The 20,223-nt window shown below is 42.4% G+C and overlaps 4 protein-coding genes across 4 annotated transcripts in view; 3 read left to right on the forward strand and 1 right to left on the reverse strand.

The window, feature by feature from the left end:
- LOC5505434 (profilin) overlaps positions 1 to 20,223 on the forward strand; it is a 106,971-nt gene that overhangs the window by 30,077 nt on the left and 56,671 nt on the right. The gene's annotated exons all lie outside the window — the stretch shown is intronic.
- Positions 108 to 20,223, forward strand: LOC5505439 (26S proteasome regulatory subunit 10B). Its single transcript, XM_048731961.1, has 16 exons — positions 108 to 255; positions 403 to 482; positions 725 to 764; positions 1,166 to 1,218; positions 1,512 to 1,579; positions 1,825 to 1,939; positions 2,255 to 2,342; positions 8,507 to 8,568; positions 8,677 to 8,743; positions 8,816 to 8,872; positions 9,398 to 9,459; positions 10,212 to 10,250; positions 10,928 to 11,009; positions 11,486 to 11,566; positions 18,023 to 18,094; positions 19,996 to 20,223. The coding sequence occupies exons 1-16, from the start codon at positions 111 to 113 to the stop codon at positions 20,112 to 20,114; spliced, it is 1,230 nt and encodes a 409-aa protein (XP_048587918.1). The 5' UTR covers positions 108 to 110; the 3' UTR covers positions 20,115 to 20,223.
- On the forward strand, positions 2,458 to 5,372 carry LOC125572123. The gene is made up of 2 exons (XM_048731959.1): positions 2,458 to 5,113; positions 5,164 to 5,372. The coding sequence occupies exons 1-2, from the start codon at positions 2,900 to 2,902 to the stop codon at positions 5,227 to 5,229; spliced, it is 2,280 nt and encodes a 759-aa protein (XP_048587916.1). The 5' UTR covers positions 2,458 to 2,899; the 3' UTR covers positions 5,230 to 5,372.
- LOC116613196 (melatonin receptor type 1B-B) lies at positions 12,359 to 16,116 on the reverse strand. The gene is made up of 2 exons (XM_032373845.2): positions 14,628 to 16,116; positions 12,359 to 14,154 (listed from the first exon to the last, which is right to left on the reverse strand). The coding sequence occupies exons 1-2, from the start codon at positions 15,234 to 15,236 to the stop codon at positions 13,633 to 13,635; spliced, it is 1,131 nt and encodes a 376-aa protein (XP_032229736.2). The 5' UTR covers positions 15,237 to 16,116; the 3' UTR covers positions 12,359 to 13,632.

A 20,223-nucleotide genomic window follows, 5' to 3' on the forward strand; every position in this document is an offset into this window, starting at 1 on the left:
TTAATTCATATTTTTTAATATAAAAAAAACAACATTTCTTGGTCGCCTTTCACACCTCTAATTTTGTTTATGGTTGGGGAGATAGACTATTCGTCAAAGAAGAGAGCACTATGGGTATTTGCGTCTGGCAAAGGCTCCTGGGAACATGCTTAGTCATTTTCAAGATGGCGGCCGATTCAGCGAGAGAAAAAGCTTTACTCGAATACAAAAAAAAGCTCTTAGAGCATCGTGAGCTTGATGCAAGGCTCAAAGAAAGTAAGGGATAACAAGGCAGTATTATTCCTTTTACTTCTTCTTTCGTTTTCACATAAAACTTCAAAGGAATGCTGTTTTTCTGACAAAGAAATCATCCATTCTTTGACAAAATTCACAATGCCGGCATTTTTTTTCGTTGATTTATAGTGAGAGAGCAACTCAAGGATTTCACCAAGGAATATGATAAATCTGAGAACGACTTGAAAGCACTACAGAGTGTTGGACAGGTATGTAATATTTGACTTTCATGTGGTTAGCTCGTCTTTTTATGTACTTACTATATTGAAGAATTTATTTCTCCTCTGCTTTCTCTTATCTATAGCGATTTGTATTTATTACGGTAGTTTAAATGACTAGATGTTTACTGATATTCAATTATATTCGGTTCTGTGGTAATATGTCATTGAATGCCATAAAGAAATATTGTAACAGTAATTTCTTTTTCAACTTTTTTTTGTGAAATTTGTAGATTGTTGGGGAAGTTCTAAAACAGCTAACAGAAGAGAAATGTAAGTTTAGAAATAAAAATAATTATCTCTTGTCTTTTGAGACACTGGTCTCTTGCCAATTCAGTCTATAGCCTTTAAAGTCTAGTTATTGTTCGTATATGGTATGTTTCATGAAAACAAGTTAAGGAAACAAATATTACCACTGTCAGTTGCAATTTTGTGTATTGAAAGTTACTTGGATTCTAAGCCCTAGTATAACAAAATTGAAATTCAGCCAGAAAATTTTGTTTTGACCGAAACTTGAAAATTAAGTTTCACAGAATTTGTGCTGCTGTAAAATCTTCTAAATTACCTTTCATGAAAATTGATGAGGCATTCTCAACAAAAGAGAGTATAATGCTTGTCTTTTTATTTAAATGACTATCCTCTTAGTTAAATGACTATTTTGGTGTTAATTCCAGTCATTGTGAAGGCCACCAATGGACCACGCTATGTGGTTGGCTGTCGGCGTCAGGTAAGTCACCTGTTTCTGTTCTCTCTCACCTCCCTTTAGTAATCCAATTGAAAAAGGAAATGCATTTATTCCCTCCTATATGTACTGTACATTTACCATAAAGTCGGTTCTATTGCTTTACAATGCCTTGTATCCCAATGATTTCATAAAGGTTTCTTTTATACTAGTGAGCGATAAAGTGCTAGTAAGCATAATAACCAATCAACTCCTGAAAAAAAACTAGGGTGAATTATTATGAGTTCAGACTTTGTCTTGTGATGTAAGCTACAGTAGATTATTTTTGTCTTTTTCAGGTGGATAAAGCCAAGCTTAAACAAGGAACAAGAGTTGCTCTTGACATGACAACACTCACAATCATGAGGTATTACCAGGCTTTCTATATGTATAAAACATTTAATTGAATTCCCATAAGATATTTGAGAGTAAGTTTGTAAGCACTAAGCACTCCAGATTATGCTATGGGTACAGTTGGACTCTGTGTCTGGTTTTATTCACTGTACATGCATCATTTTCCCTGACTGTAGGTACAGGCCAGGAGAAATCTACTGCCTGGTGCCTAGATAATTGCCAAGAAGAATTGACACTCATTGTTGATTGTGTTTCTAGATACTTGCCAAGAGAAGTTGACCCCCTGGTGTACAACATGTCCCATGAAGATCCTGGAAACATCTCATATTCTGATGTTGGTGGACTCAGTGAACAGATCAGGGAGTTAAGGGAGGTCAGTGTGTGGATCTTTGTCGAAAGAAGCAAGAATAGTAAAAATACCAACCATCATTGTTGACGTAAACATATTCATGTTTCCAACAAAAAACAGGTTTGAAGGCAGTTAGGAAATAAGAACTGTAAATACAGGCTGGATAGTGGCCTGTGAACACTTATTTAAATCTAGAAGTTCTATATTTAGCTGGCTCAATTTCCTTGCCAACTTGCAGATGTTCTTGTGGGACTGGTTCAACAGCATTGTTTAGTAACTGTTGTTTAAGAAAACAAGTTAGAAAACGTTTCTAAAAGTCTTACTCTCCATTTTTTTCAGGTGATTGAGCTTCCTCTGACAAACCCGGAGTTGTTCCAGCGTGTGGGAATAGCCCCGCCCAAAGGCTGTCTCCTCTTTGGACCACCAGGTAAACAAGATGCCACCCAGTTCTTAAAACCTTTCACTTATATCAATCTAGCCAAAAGAAATTGTTTTGTATTGTTTTGTTGTAGGTTTCAAGAACAGTGCCATTCTTGATTGCGCATGCATCGCACAATGCAAAAAAACAATTCAAAGACTAAAAAGTTTCTACTAAATTTAGCAGACTAGTTTCCAGAAATTAAATAATCATTTGACTACCAGGTGGAGATATAACGATGATGGTAAAACTAGAGCATTGTTTGGAGTCCCTGTGGAAGGACTGGGACTAGCCCGGTCAGAACTCATTGTAGTTCTTTATCATTCCGTTCGTTCATGTAATAAAACATCGTTGCAAACAGGAAAAAGAAGCACTCTTATCTATGATAAAGAACTACCTACCTCCCAAAGACATTGAGGAACTCAGATACAGGATAACCAAGCAGAAAAGAAGCAGAAACAGCCCACAACAACAGCAAAACGTCAACACGAAAATACGGCCGCCATCTTGGATTTCACTGAAGCTCCAACTACAAACCAAACAAGCCTTTTAAAAGCCAAGAAACCATGCCAAAATTCAAATGCCCCTTCCCAGGCTGTGAATATGAAACTGAAGATGTCAAAGATGAACTAGCAGCAGTTTTAATCTCAGTTCATTCCAATGGAACCCACATAACCAACCAAACCCCAAGCACCCCCAACCAAACAGCAAAAGTGGAGAAGGTCCGACGGCCCACAGTTTCCAGCGCCGGAACGAGTGAGGAATGGTCTTATTTCATGACTAGATGGCAAGACTACGTCGAAGCCACAAAGATAACAGGAAAAGACAAGACTATCCAGCTTCTGGAGTGCTGTGATGAACATCTTCGCAAAGACCTCACACGAAACGCAGGGGGGTCCCTAACAAACAAAAGTACAGCAGAAGTCCTAGGGGCCATAAAGAAACTGGCTGTGCGTGAGGAGAATGCCATGGTGGCCAGAGTACAACTTCACAACATGCGACAGGACAGAGATGAGCCCATCCGAAGTTTCTGCGCACGACTACGTGGCCAGGCAAGCGTTTGCAAATTTCTCATCACCTGCCCCAACTGCAACACAGAGGTCAACTACACAGAGAACATACTCCGTGACGTTGTCACCCGCGGTCTGGCCGATGAGGAAATCCAGCTCGACCTCCTTGGTGAAAAAGATCAAGAAATGTCACTCGAGGATGCCCTAAAATTCATTGAGGCAAAGGAGTCGGGGAAACGGTCAGCGGGGCGACTACTACAAACACAAGGCGCCGAGGCCATTCGAAGCCAATATCGCAACATGAAGCAAAGCGAACACAAAAATCGTAAATCCTCAGACCAACATGGTACGGGAACCTGCAATTACTGTGGCAAACAGGGCCACGGTGTCAAGGCCCCACCCAAGATCAGGAAACAGGAATGTCCCGCATATGGAACCACCTGCCAGTTATGTGGTCGTGCGAACCATGTCGCAATCATGTGCCAAAACAAAGACAAACCACTTGGTCAAAGCCCCCACCACGTGACCGATGCAGGAAAACACACAGAAAACGCAGTCTTCGATGCCCTCTGCAGTGTGAACAGCTCCAGCGATGATCATGCCATCCACGGCATCTCCCTGGACCATCACCTCTACGACAACCTTAGCAATCGCTGGATTCGTAGTGCATCACAGCCACAACCCTACATCTCGCTTACCGCCACCATACAGCCAGACGACTACACCGCCCTCGGTTTTCACCCAGTGACTAACAAGCCAAAATCAGCCCAACTACCCGCCATGGCAGACACCGGGTGCCAAAGTTGCCTCGCCAGCTTGAGTGTCATCCGCCGCTTCGGGCTAAATGAAGCAGATCTCATACCAGTAACTACACGCATGCATGCAGCCAACGGCACTGGCATCCCAATACTTGGAGCCGTAATCCTACGCCTGACAGGCAATAACCAGCCTGGATTGGAAGCCAAAACAAGGCAGATCGTCTACGTCACCAATGAATCTGACCGCCTGTTCCTAAGTCGGGAAGCATGCAAAGACCTCGGGATTATCTCAGAGAGCTTTCCTACGGTTGGGGAAAGCCTATATCACCCAACCAGCGACAGCGCCGCCATCTCGTCCAACAAGGGGAACACAATGGACACACCCGACAACTCATGCACCTGCCCACGACGCCAGATGCCCCCACCCAAGCCAACGGAGCCACCATTCCCTGCAACAGAAGACAACAGAGCAAACCTACAGGAATGGCTCCTCGATTATTATAAGTCCAGCACATTCAACACCTGCGAACACCAACAACTTCCCCTAATGGATGGCATACCAATGAGACTCATGGTCGACCCCGAAGCCGAACCCGTCGCCCATCACACCCCCATACCGGTACCCCTCCACTGGCAGGAGGAGGTGAAGGCCGGCCTAGACCAAGACGTGGCACTCGGCGTTCTTGAGCCTGTCCCAGTCGGCGAACCAGTCACATGGTGTCACCGCATGGTAGTCTGTGCTAAGAAAAATGGAAAGCCCCGCCGGACCGTTGACTTCCAATCACTCAACCTCCATGCCACACGCGAGACCCATCACACCCAGAGCCCATTCCACCAGGCACGCTCAATACCCTACAACACGAAGAAAACAGTCTTTGACTGCTGGAATGGATACCACAGTGTGCCACTACACCAGGATGACCGCCACCTCACCACATTCATAACCCCCTGGGGAAGATACCGCTATAAGACAGCTCCCCAGGGATACATCGCCTCCGGTGATGGGTACTCCCGACGGTTCGATGAGATTGTCTCCCACGTGCCAAACAAGACAAAGTGTATCGACGACACTCTCCTATGGGCGGACGACATCAACAGCAGCTTCCACCAGGCAGTCAATTGGCTTGACCTCTGTGGTCGACATGGCATCACACTCAATCCAGACAAGTTTGTCTTCGCAGCTGACACTGTCGAGTTTGCCGGGTTTGAAATTACACGTAACAGCGTACGCCCTTGCCAGAAATACCTGGATGCTATCCGAAAATTCCCCACACCAGTTAACGTCACCGACATGCGGTCGTGGTTCGGACTGATCAATCAGGTATCGCTGCAACCGAACGCATGCTGCCATTCCGAGCATCACTCAAGCCTGGCACCCAGTTCACCTGGACCAAAGAGCTTGACCAGCTATTCGAAGAATCCAAGTCTATAATCATCAGAGAAATCGAGGACGGCGTCCGCATCTTTGACAAATCAAAGCCTACATGTCTAGCAACTGACTGGTCCAAAACTGGCATCGGCTTTTGGCTACTTCAAAAACACTGCAAATGCCCCTCCACGGCCCCATTCTGTTGTCGCAGTGGATGGAAAGTGACATTAGTAGGCAGTCGCTTCACTCACGCAGCAGAATCACGCTACGCCCCAATCGAAGGTGAGGCTTTGGCTGTGGCCGATGCTCTGGACAAGGCTCGCTTCTTTGTCCTAGGCTGTAGCAACCTAATTGTCGCCGTTGATCACAAACCCCTATTGAAGGTATTTGGTGATCGGTCCCTTGATGAAATTCCCAACAGCTGGCTCAGGAACCTCAAAGAGAAGACCCTCCGTTACAAGTTCCGCATGGTCCACATCCCTGGAGCAAGACACAAAGCTGCGGATGCCATCTCACGCCACCCAACGGGCTCAACAACCCCTGAAATGATGACGCTGCCTGACGACATAGCTACCATCGATGCCTCCAACAGCCCTCACCCAGCCAACGCTGCCCTCGCAAGCCTTCGCACTAGGGAGCCACCAGAAGAATCCTGCTCCTACGGGATCGACAAAGAGCTGGTATCCTCAGCCACATCCACCCTCAACACCATGGCCGTTACCTGGGAGACGGTGAAACTAGAAACCACCAGCGACCCAAATCTCCACTCCCTGACCGCCATCATTGAGTCCGGCTTCCCAGAAGCGCAGCACGACCTCGCCCCAGCACTCCAAGAATACCACAGATTCCGGCACGACCTCCACACCATCGATGGAGTCATCCTTTACAAGGATCGCATCGTCATTCCCCCAACCCTACGAGAGGTGATACTTAAAGCACTCCACTCTGCACACCAAGGCGTGACATCCATGACTGCCCGCGCCGAGTCATCAGTCTTTTGGCCAGGAATCACACCTGCCATTGTCGCCTTACGGGAACGATGCTCCTACTGTAACCGCATAACACCTTCACAGCCAAGCGCCCCACCCTACCCACCAATACTGCCAGCCTACCCATTCCAATGCATCTGTGCTGACTTCTTCCACTACAAAGGCAGCACTTACCTGGTAGCAGTGGACAGATACTCTAACTGGCCAATCGTCGAAAAGGCTCGTGATGGCTCCGCCGGCCTAGTAGAATGTCTGAGGCGCACCTTCTGCACCTTTGGCATCCCTGATGAGTGCGCAAGTGACGGTGGACCAGAATTTGTCGCCAATCCTACACAGCAGTTCCTCAAGGAGTGGGGAGTCCACCACCGCCTATCCTCAGTAGCGTTTCCCCACTCCAACAGTAGAGCTGAAATAGGAGTGAAAACCGTCAAGCGGCTCATCACCAACAACACCGGCCCACATGGTGAACTCAACACCAATGCCTTCCAACAAGCGATACTTCAATACCGCAACACCCCAGACCCAAGCACCAAGCTGTCACCAGCACAATGCATATTCGGCAGACCAATCAAGGATTCAATCCCGATCCTCCCAGGGCACTATATCCCACACCCCACTTGGCGGGACACCCTTGCCCTCAGAGAAGAAGCTTTAAGGAACAGACACATGAGGGCAGCAGAGAGATGGTCACAACATACAAAGAGACTTCCCCCTCTTGCCATAGGACACCACGTGAGGATCCAGAACCAGACAGGCCCCAATCCAACACGATGGGACAAGACAGGCATTGTCATTGAGGTACGGCAATTTGACCAATACGTTGTGCGTGTCGACGGCTCCGGAAGGATAACTCTCCGTAACCGGAAATTCCTACGGAAATACATCCCTGTCCAAGCACCACAGCCACCACGGATACTCAACGATGACCTCAAATTCATCAGCCGAGCAACCCAAGCAAGACCGAAAGAAAGCCTAACCAAACTCCCAAAAGGCACAGCAACAACAAGCCCCACTGGAATTTCCGTCGAAACACCCACACGACCTAGCCCCCCGCTCACGAGAGACACTGGGCCAGGAACTGGGACAACAGGCAGTGATACACCAACCAGACCACCAGAAACTGAGCCAGGATCAGCGGAAGCATCCGAACCAGTAAGCCCAGCCAAACCACCATCCAACCCCCCACTCGAGAAGAAGATACCCTTAGCCCTGAGGAGGCTACAGGACTACAACAAGAAAGGACTACTTGAACAATGAACACAAACATTAGTCAAAAGGACACATTGTTATATTGTTATGTTATATATCAGTATTTATCATCCCCACCATGCAGGAACACTAAATACTTGGGGGGAGATAGAGCATTGTTTGGAGTCCCTGTGGAAGGACTGGGACTAGCCCGGTCAGAACTCATTGTAGTTCTTTATCATTCCGTTCGTTCATGTAATAAAACATCATTGCAAACAGGAAAAAGAAGCACTCTTATCTAAAAACTTGTAACTGCACAACGATCTTCAGCGATAACTAAAAAGACATGAAGACAGGAATCGGTTTAGTGATCACATATATTTTACCATGTAATTTGTGTGACATCTCGATCTACGTCACAAATGACTGGAACCGAGCCTTTCAGTCCCCGGCCTTTTTCCTGAAGGTTGACCAAAATAACTCAATATTAATGTGAACGCACATTTTATAGGGTCCATATAAACCACATACCATTTGGAAGATGAAACTATAAAGAATTGACCAAATCTATCAACTCTGAAAGGTTATATAGACTTTAATGTTTTGAGTTTTAAGAGGGTGATGTTTGGAGCTGGGTGTTACAACCAGTATGTCATATTCCTTTACTGTATATCTTGTGTTTCTCACTATGTTTCTCGAACTGTGGATACTCAATAAGAAATTGTTGAATTTTAGAAATTTATTTTTGTTGATAACAATTAGAGGTGCTTAAAGGGAGCTGTTTATTTAGACTTCATATATTCATTTTCCTTTCAATAATTTTCTATATTTCATTAGTCTATATGTTCTTTGTGCATAGGGACGGGCAAAACACTCCTTGCTAGAGCAGTGGCAAGCCAGCTCGATGCAAACTTCTTAAAGGTATATGAGTTTAAAAAAATGAAATGGCTAGTGTACTTGCTCTCAAAAACCAATGCACATCCCTTGAAGAAGAACCTTTATGATTGTATCATTTTTGTTGAATTTTAGGTGGTGTCTAGCGCAATTGTAGACAAATACATTGGAGAAAGCGCAAGATTAATAAGAGAAATGTTTGGTTGGTATTTGGTATTATTTTATTAATTAGCACCAGTAATAAAAGTCTGACCCCGAATGTTTTTATTTGAAGGGTACGCAAGAGACCATGAACCTTGTATAATATTTATGGATGAGATTGATGCCATTGGTGAGTGGTAACTTCTGCGATTCTTCTTATTAATTTTTATTTGTTTCTGTATATTGTCTAAAGAGTATGCGAAAAATTGGAGCAACACTGTTTCTTTAGAAATGCTACAAAATATATTTTCAAAAGCTCTATGTATCTCTTAAGGATACTGTTTTGTATGTAACACAGATATTAAATTTTGGCTCTGTCCTATGGCCCAAAGCTAACCATAATCTATTATATATAATTGATCATGAGAAATAAAACACAATAGGCACTTTAAATTATGAGTTAAGGGGTATTATTATATGATATAATAAATTATAATAAACCCAGCTTTTGCTGAATAAATGAATATTATTATCTGAATTATGTAATGAAATTACAGAACAGAATGTGCATGAGATTTGTGTTTTTGAAAGACCACACTGATAATCTAAACACAGATTTTTTTGGACATACATTATTTTTTAACTATTGTGATTACCAAGCTCCACACAATTTTGATCAATGTGAACTAGGTAATTCATTATCAAAACCTTTTAGGTGGCAGGAGGTTTTCCGAGGGGACATCGGCTGACAGAGAAATCCAAAGAACACTCATGGAGGTAATTAAGTTTGTAAACTTCTTCTCAAAAACCTGGTATGTTACATGTTGTAAACAAAATAAAGTTATTAGGAATTATTAAAAAAAAATTAAAGAACAAACTAATTAAAATTTTAGCTTTATAAAATTTAATATAATAAATTACATACTGTACTGCAAATGCTTGTTTTAGCACCCTGGCTGTTGGTGCTAATATATAGGGGTTATTTGCCGGGTGGCCCATATCGTGAAATACCGTGACCGAGGTCTTGAAAATACTGGCCGAGGCTGAAGGCCAAAACAGCGCGCTGAAAATATTGATTCTCGGACCTAGGGCAGATATAGGAATCTCTGGACCGCTCTATTAGCCAATCAGAATGCAGGATTCGTTACTGTGACCCCTTAAAAAAAATAAAAGCATATACTATATAATGTAATATGACTTATTTGAAAAAGTTATGAATCTTAATTAAATTAATATTTTATTAATACACAATGCAGCTGAGTGTTTATCATGTACACCTCCCCCTTCAATGAAATTGTTGTTTTAAACCAAATGCATTGCATAAGAACACCAAACTAGAGAGCAATTAACACCCTTACTAATCCAAGTCAATACTTGTAAGCTCAAGCCTAAAACATGTTCTAATTGTCCATATTTCTGGTTCTTGCTCTGGAGCTGCTGTGATACAGAACTTGTATTGCACCCTTGTAATCATGGGTCATCTTGGGCCAAACTCTGTTTTGATCTTTTACTGCTTAACTATTTTGCAGTTGTTGAATCAAATGGATGGGTTTGATGTCCTCGGCCAGGTAAATGATAGCTATGGATTTCATAGTAGAAAAATAATTATTCTTATTATTCTTAACAGAGATTCTCACTTTGTCATTGGTAGTGCTAAATCAGCTTAGCTGTAAAGTCTGAGAATGACATCTAAATAAGAAAGTGAGAATCTATTACTTAAAGTGAAAATCTATTAAGCGCTACCAGCTGCAGTGGTAGCTAGATGGAGGGAAATGATTGCCCCGTTACAAGGGGCAGTGGTCCCAATAGTTCGGGGCTGAAGTAACTCAATTGGTTGTATAATGCATATGCTCGTACCCTTTATATTGAAATACTGGAAGTACCATGTTAAAAACCACATTTGCATAATACGGGGGGGGGGGGGGGGTGGGGCTAGGACACCCTCCCCGTCCCTCCCCATCCACGTCACCTGATTTACTATGCAAAACTTGTTCTGACAGCTTATTGGGAGGACTGTGCATACTACTGCACGGGATTTTAGAAATGAAAATGATTTGACTTGAATTATACCCATGCTTCATCTTCTAACCCCTTGGTACACATTACTGTGAATAGACTTTTGTTCTAATTCACCATCTTTCCTCTACTATCCCCATGTTGCATGTAACTATGAATATAATTTCTTCCTGTTTGGAGCTATGTTTTGTTTCTTTGTTATGTGCATTACATTCTCACTATGTTTCAGGTCAAAATGATTATGGCAACAAATCGACCGGATACATTAGATCCTGCGTTACTGAGACCAGGCCGACTTGACAGAAAGATAGGTACTAATACAGCCTAGTCCTCCGCATTGCTTTCGGTTTCCTGTGGTGTTTTGCGTTTCCTGTGGTGTTTTGTGTTTCCTGTGGTGTATTGGGTTTTCTGTGGTGTTTTGGGGTTTCCTGTGGTGTTTTGGGGTTTCCTGTGGTGTTTTGGGTTTCCTTTGGCGATTTCGGTTTTCTATGGTGTTTTCGTTTTTTTGTGTGTTTTGGTTTTTCTGCTGCGTTTTGGGTTTCCTGTGGTGTTTTAGATTTTCTGCTGCGTTTTGGGTTTCCTGTGGTTTTATGGGTTTCCTGTGGTGTTTTGGGTTTTCGTGTGGTTAATTTTTATGACGTTACCTGATTCTCCCCAGCCCAGCACAGGGATCATCAACAGAACACCAAGGAATATATTTTGCCTTGCAGCTAGTCATTTCTTTGGAAATTAAAAATAAATAAATAAAGATAGTATGTAATTGTGATATGTATTATTTTCCCTGCAGAAATTGCTCTTCCAAATGAACAAGCTCGTATGGACATTCTCAAAATCCACTCTTCGAGAATCACCAAGCATGGAGAAATCGGTATGTCTATGTTTTAAATGTATATACAAATAATGGATAAATTGGTATGTCTGTGTTTTAAATGTATAGAAAGAATGGGTAGATAGGTATAGTATTATCGGTATGGTGAGCTTTACCATGGGGCTCATAAGTAGGGGCAATCAACTTCCCCACATTCTGGTATTATATAAGTGTCACGGCGTTTCCAGGATAAGGCTATTTTTAGATGCGTAGATTAGCCAATCAGATTCGACCTTTGTGTTGAAGTTTTGGCTGAGCTCAACTGCATGCGCAATGCTAAAGAGCGTGCACTCTCATTTCATTAGAACAAATGCAATACCATAATGATTCGAGTAAGTGCCTGGGGCGCATATTTAATTTTTCGGGTCCTTAGGGGTGTGCTTATTGGGGGGGGGTGCTTATTTAAAGGAGGGCGCTTATTCGAATCATTACGGTATTCACGTAGCTGCATTAGTTTAGGGGCAAATTGGTAATTTTTTGTTTCACTTTTAAGTGACCTTTTGGCCAATTAGAATTTGAATGTCGAATTTATTTTGCCACATGGACAAGTATGCATAAATAGATGTTTACTGTAGAAGATAAATCACTGTGGAATTCTTTTTTTGTAAATTTTTTGACCCATTGCTAGCCACCCCTTTATTATCGTTTTCATGACAAATTATTTGAGCTTTTTATGTAATTTACAAATTTCGATTGAAAATATCACAATAGCTTTCCCAAATCAGCCGGTGGAAATGGATGCTTTCTCGCACTTGGTATTTTGCTGGACGACAAAATGGCGACTGACAGAAACACTAGTCGACAGATTTATTGAACTGTCTTCACGCACTTGATTATAATATTAAAACCATCCATTTATATCCAAAATGCTAGCAACTATTGTTGCTTAGATTGTTCACGAATGGCTTTTTGTAAATGGCCAGCTCTAGTTTACAACCCTTATTTCGTAAGATGTTGCAACATCTTGCAAAGCCTTGACTGCAACGCAAGACTGGGTTGTTAATTAGTCTTGAATTCTGCATTATTCCTGCTCACCATTTTTGATTGCCTCAAAATGACTCAAATCTGGACACACCATACTACTACCCAAGTCATCCTGACTGAAGCGGTTTATATTTGCCGCCTCAAAATGACTCAAATCTGGACACACCATACTACTACCCAAGTCATCCAGACTGAAGCGGTTTATATTTGCCGCCTCAAAATGACTCAAATCTGGACACACCATACTACTACCCAAGTCATCCAGACTGAAGCGGTTCATTTTTGCCGCCTCAAAATGACTCAAATCTGGACACACCATACTACTACCCAAGTCATCCTGACTGAAGCGGTTTATATTTGCCGCCTCGAAATGACTCAAATCTGGACACACCATACTACTACCCAAGTCATCCAGACTGAAGCGGTTTATTTTTGCCGCCTCAAAATAACTCAAATCTGAACACACCATACTACTACCCAAGTCATCCTGACTGAAGCGGTTTATATTTGCCGCCTCAAAATGACTCAAATCTGGACACACCATACTACTACCCAAGTCATCCTGACTGAAGCGGTTTATATTTGCCGCCTCAAAATTACTCAAATCTGGACACACCATACTACTACCCAAGTCGTCCTGACTGAAGCGGTTTATTTTTGCCGCCTCAAAATGACTCAAATCTGGACACACCATACTACTACCCAAGTCATCCTGACTGAAGCGGTTTATATTTGCCGCCTCAAAATGACTCAAATCTGGACACACCATACTACTACCCAAGTCATCCAGACTGAAGCGGTTTATATTTGTCGCCTCAAAATGACTCAAATCTGGACACACCATACTACTACCCAAGTCATCCTGACTGAAGCGGTTTATATTTGTCGCCTCAAAATGACTCAAATCTGGACACACCATACTACTACCCAAGTCATCCTGACTGAAGCGGTTTATATTTGTCGCCTCAAAATGACTCAAATCTGGACACACCATACTACTACCCAAGTCATCCTGACTGAAGCGGTTTATATTTGCCGCCTCAAAATGACTCAAATCTGGACACACCATACTACTACCCAAGTCATCCTGCCTGAAGAGGCTTTTGTGGCATCGGGGAACTCTGTTGCGCAATCGAAACTTCCATGGCCTGCAATGCGGAAGAGCCCGAAATCTGAATAGACGATGTTTTATCATGCTTCGACGGCTCTCCTTGCTGCGTCGTTCCTATCTGTCGCGTCTTGTCTGCCGTCAGGTCATCGAGACGTGAGTCTGAGTTACTCTCATTGGGGTTATAGCAGCTATCACCGCACGTGCCTAGGATGACCGCGATGAAGGCGCGACGATACTGGCGATTCATCATACCGTATATGAGCGGGTTGTTTGCGTGGTTCGTAACTACTAGTAACATCGATACAATGTCAATCCAAAATGGAATCTCGTAGCTGGGGATGAGCATCTCGATCAGGTTCACGACAGCGGCAGGAATGAAGCAGATGAGGTACGCCGAGATGATCACGATAAGAGTCCGTGTGATCTTGATCTCGTGGACGTTCACTCGAGTGGCGGATCCGGCGCCTTGGACGCGCATCGACCTCTGCTTTACCTGCGTTGAATTAAGAACGAAAATATGAAAAAAAAGGCAATTTCATAAATTTATTTAATCAAATTTTTATTACGTTGGGTTTAGCGCCCTTCGATACCCCGTAGCTCGAAGACTGCACATTTAATTGAGAAGCCCCTTTCCCATGGTTTGTTACCAGCTTACCCCGAATGGGCTGTATTCATTGGAGAGGCTGTTCTCATTAGAGCTTGTTTATCAAATTTTCACCAAGTGCGCTTATAAATAGTAACAGAATCAAAATAAAAGCTAATTGGGACCGCACGTTGTTAGATAGCAAACGTTTGCTTTAATTAAATATCCTATAAGATTTGGAGTGTGCGAGTTTGCTACGGGTTGACCACATTGCTGGTGTAACCCACGTCCTGTATCCTATTTACCCGTCACTCGGGTGTTAAATGTGGGCCCGCTCGCGAGTGCACTATCGCTATGTTATAAGCTATTGCGACCATCTTCACCTGCTGTGAGATCTTAAAGCACGTGTACACAATCACAGTTAACGGCACGGGCACGCACATCACGCACACCACGATCGCAAAAGCGGGTGACGTACTGAAGTAGAATATACAAGTGGCCTTATGTGGCTGAAAACTATATTCGGACCACCCAGCGAGTGGGGACACTGCCAGCCAAAGCGGGAACACCCAGATAAACGCAATAATCAAGGCGGTGTTCCTAGTGTCGAAGACACGCCGGTAGTGATTCGGCTTGACCACCATGTAGTACCGATTCAGGCTGATACTCATAAGGCTATACATGGAGGCGATAACGAACTGAGTGGTGATGAACCCGTGGACCTTGCAGGCTGCGTCCGTGAAGATCCATTGGCCGCGGGAGATGGCAGTCGCGAGCATAAACACGAGGTTAAGAGACTCGACGCAGTCCGCTACCGCCATGGAGGCGATCAGGGCGCGCCCTTTAGTCCGTACTCTGTTCCCTTGAACACTGACAATGACCACGAGGATGTTTCCAAAGACCCCGATGGCGATGATAACGCTGAGGTAGACGACCGTTACCACGGATGTAGACACAGACCAGACCTCCCCTGTCTCGTTTGTGTTCTTCATCGTCTTAACGATTTCGAGAGTTCAAGTTGCCTTGAGTCAACAAATGATGTTTTTCTCTTCTTGATAGTTTAAATTGATTTAGTGTAGCTTTTTGGTGCTTTTCAAACGACGTTCGTAATACAAAATATCCCAGTCTTTCTTAGAACCTCTGCTCTTCGATTATCCAAAAAAGAAAACCGACATGACTTCCCATTTTTTACATGTGAGCTTTACGAGTATCCCTCTCAATTGCTTTTCGGTGTCCTTCCTCGTTTTATCCACAGTAACGTGAAACAGCGTGAATTTTCTAGCGCTTTTAAGATTTAATAAGCCACACATATAAGCCTGCGTGTTCTTTCTTCTGTACAAATTGTCTTAACGTGAAACAGCGTGAATTTTCTAGCGCTTTCAAGATTTAATAAGCCACACATATAAGCCTGCGTGTTCTTTCTTCTGTACAAATTGTCTTGTCAACGATTTCCTTTCAAGTTTTCGCCACTGGTTTCCGTCGTTTTTCCTTGTCAGTTGTTGAACTTTATTTTTTGATCAAGTCACTCTTCCATCGTTCTTTTACACTACACATCCTGCGATGTCAACACAGTTAAGCTCGGCCCGTTTGAAGAGAAACACTATTATCATAATAGCGCGCAATTTGGGCTGCGCTATAACCTAAACAAGTTAAACAAACTTCATAAACGTTCTCCTCACCTCGATGATAACCAACTCTTACCAAAACAGCGTAGCATTTATTTAAACTAAGTGTGAATATGCGATATTGCTTTGAAATATCGGGCTAAGACAGACTTGTGTTTTTTGTGCTAATAGAAGGCTGAAATATTTTCGATATATTAGCCATTCCGCCGGATGAGGCTTAGTGGCCTTATGCTAACACACCTGCCATTCCCTGTGGTTATATTCAAGTGAATCGCCCAATTAGGTCGGCCCTGCTCATTAATATCCTACACTTTTAGAATGCTTCGTCCACTACATCAATTTTACACATTCACATATTGCCAACCCTTTACATAAATCCGTACACTTTTACAATTATTATGCAGAGCCTTCGCATTTTTCTTAATTTTGTAAAATATGCCGTCTTTTCTTGTTATTTTGCCCTTATTCATAACTCTAACCCTTTTCATTAGAAAATTAGATCCCTCACGCCCCTCCTACGCCAGGGAAAAGAATCGAAAAATCGAAAAACGAAAAAAACAAATCTAAATATTTAAACCCCATTTGTTTTCCTAGGCGCAGAAATCCCAATTAAGCTCACTGCTTGGAGGTATTTGCGCAGGGGAGTTCTGTGCTTATTCGTCGAGTATTTGTTTACTAGATTCCCGTTGATATGTTATTGAATATTGTAATTTAGAAAAGCGCTCTATGATGTAAACCGGTTTAGTCGATTATACTTTTACTCTTTGGGGTCATTTGAATATGATACCATTCGGCTACTCTAGTATATCATAAAAGAACAAATGATCGAAAGTAATAAGATAAGAGACAAAGCAAGGAGATAAAATAAAGGAGATTAGGAAATGCGAAAGGAAATAAAAGCGGGCTGGGAATTTTGCAATGTTATATGGGTTTCACCGTTGTTTTTGACACTTTCTATTAAACCCAGCGAGAAGGCCCCTTTTTGCCATAGAAGATGACATAATTTAATTTAATTGCTCCTCTTTCTCCAAACCCTTTCTTATTATGTTCGATTCCGGTAATTTTATCGTAATTGAAAGACATTTCTCTGTTTAATCAGTGTCAATATGCGCATTGATGTAATTTATCCGCGCCCTGCCTTTATTGTTTTCTAAAAAAAGATTATTTAGGGACTTAAACAGCAAGCCTCGATGGGCAATGATACAAAGCTAAAGTCTATCGAAACCTCGATCGATATTCTGGCGTTAGACGTTCCTTTCCATTGTACCTGCCTTTTAATTATTTTCGTTATTATAATAATTTTTGTTTTATTAGTATTTGTTTTTTCACCTATTCCAATTAACCCTAGAAAGCGTAGGTTTCCCATTGTTAAAGGAGACAGCTATACTTTCCCACTTTATTTTTAAGGGGTATAGCCACAAAGCCTTGTTTTCAGCTAACAAATAATTTCTGTAATAAAATAAAGTTTAATGTTATTGTGAAGATTTTGTCATAACTTGGGCCTCAAGACTGGAAATAATGAGCCGTTATTAAAAATGTGGCAAATATTTGTATAAAAAAGAGGGGGGGGGATTGATGGAGCTGGAGTACTCTAAATGAAGATAGAGCGGCCCTGTCATGCAATATTGTATGTGGTATTATTATACTTTATAAAAAGGTCTACACTTCGGCGATTTTTGTCGGTAAAAGATGATGAACAGGGCTTTTAACGCCATTTTGCCATATGGCAAAACGTTTTTAATTGTTATGAACATCTGGATAGCTGAGACCCATTTCCCCCCGGCCCTATTGGATCACAGAACCCCCAACTTACGCGACCATTATTTTTTCAGAGAAGTCCAAAGCAAGCTTCTGTAAGGGAAAGGGCTCTGCACATGGGGTTTTGAATTACGAGGGCGTGGATGCCAAGTGGTAGGGGCGAAGGCGCTTTTGGCAGTCGTTATACGACTTTTGTCTTACCACGGAACACAGCTGGGGACTGATATTTTTTATTAAGGGCGAAAATCGGAGAATTCGAGAACTACCAAACTCGACTCACTTAGTTACCAGGAAGCGAACTCGGGACCTCTCACAGCCACTACAGAGCGATACCAACTGTGACAAACGTGTTCCATCTAATGACCCAACACTTAAAGGCTTTCGCTTCTCTTCAGATTACGAGGCTGTCGTCAAACTGTCTGATGGATTCAACGGGGCGGATCTGAGGAACGTGTGCACGGAAGCAGGTATGAATAGATTGACTTCTGTTTACGATGCCCACCACCACAAGTATTTAATTTAAAAAAAAAGGCGCATTTGATATTTTGTTGGCTATTACTCACTAAGTACTAAGAGAAGTTTTCCGCCGTATTAGATGTGAAATGGGCTTATTTGAAGCGTCATGTCATGTTTTTCCGTCATGTCGACCAAGTGTAGTATTTATTCAAGTTCATACTAGTATTAAATTTTTTTATTATACGGCTACGATAGTACGTGCGCTGTGATTGGCTAATTGGTAGTCGTGACATCCCCGTATTGCCCGTCTCTGAGGGCATTACGGAATTCCGTATTGCCGTACGAAAAATTTTTCACAATCTTCTGTTTTTTTAATTTTTTACACCTTCAAACTGCAAAATGAGCGACAGCGAACACTCAAGAAGCGAATCCTAAAGCAGAAATGGTTGGTTGGCGGGCCGTCTTTTTCCGTATCCGGAGCGGGACATTTTATGAGCTTTTTTGTGCTGTTTTGTTCGGTTGCACGAATTTCTCTAAAACAAAATCGACCAAAAAACCAAAGCAACAACAACAAAAAAATGGGAAGTTTTATTATCCTGATTGAAGAGGAAAATTCTGAAAAAAGAAAAACGATAAGATGACGAGTCGGCGAGCGCCACCGATAGCCAAGAAATAGGTTACATCGGATAGACAAAAGCAATGAATAAATAACAAGGGGTGTAAAGACCCAGAAAAGTCTCTTGAAGATAAAAGTACTACCTGTTATTTGTAAATGCAATATTTCCATCAAATCATAAAGCAGCACAAAGCGATTGGGCTTTTCATTTTACTTCAGAAGTCTGTTCTCTACGTACCGTGAAGTTTTCGAACTAAACAGTCCATTCATGCCTTGAAGACTGACATCTGAGCTTGCTTTGTTATTGTTTGGATTAACTTCACCTATGATAAAACCTGTAGCTTCCGAAAGGTGCAAATAGAAAGGAAACAGCCCGAAAAGTCGTCCAATTACTTGTATGCTATTTAATCTTTTCACTCATTTACATTTTTGATTTGGCAGCGCGCGAGTGTTTCTTGTTTTCCCGCCTTTTTGAAATCGATCGATAAACTAATCGATATTCGCGCGAAAGCGAAAGTTGATTTGTTTTCTTTTCATTTTTATTTTAAAAAGCCATATAATAAACAACTTACTAACCTCGAACGTTCGGTCATGCCGGAAATATCAAACATCGGCTTTGGAGCATCGACCCCGCAAAGCCTCGGTCGATACGCCAAAGCCTCAGTTTGATATTTCCCGACATGACCTCACTCTCGGTTAGTAAGTAGTTAATATTCTACCTCTAAGAAAAAATAAATCTCAAAAAGGTCTCAAATTTCTTAAAACATTTTTGGATATTTTTTCAATATACTCATCTAGAAAAGGGGAGAAATAGGCAGCATCGGGATCCCCTCTTCCAGCCTACAAGTCTGATGAGTTAGAGCAAAAACTTCATATACGCGTAACGTTAATCTTGCGGCTGGCGCCCACTCGCGATTTATGCCGACTTGTAATCCCTTTTAGCGTTTTAAACATCCTGTGAGTGTACCTCTTCCGAAAATTGCTATTGATCTCAAAATGTATACCTTGTGTGTTAGAGTTTCCCGCAGTGCCAAAGTAGGCTTCGCAGAGGGGTTACAATAGGGATGAATGAGTTTAGTTCAGGGTTTCTCTCGTGTTCTAGCCTTCCCTTTTTCTACAAGCATGGGAGAGTTTTGAAGGGTTTTTTTTTATGAGCTCTGAAAGTTTTCGCGACGATGTCGGGGCGTCATCGGAGCAGTGTCTGATGGAAATTACCAGAGTATAAAGTACCTTTTTATCTGTTCTTTTTTTCAAAAACTCGCACATATATTATTACGAACTGTTTATGTTTTCCAGGCATGTTCGCAATTCGCGGTGAGCGCGATTACGTAATCGAGGAAGACTTCATGAAGGCCGTCCGTAAAGTCTCCGACAACAAGAAGCTTGAGTCAAAACTGGACTACAAACCAATTTAAACTAGTTTGGGTGGATTGCTGAGCTGAGGCGTGTAGGGGTGATAGACTGAAGGGATGCCAAGTCCCATCTTGTGAGCAGTGATGTTGGAAATAAAGTGCACTCATTAAA

This window comes from Nematostella vectensis, chromosome 9 (genome assembly GCF_932526225.1).
Source record: "Nematostella vectensis chromosome 9, jaNemVect1.1, whole genome shotgun sequence".
NCBI lineage: Eukaryota > Metazoa > Cnidaria > Anthozoa > Actiniaria > Edwardsiidae > Nematostella > Nematostella vectensis.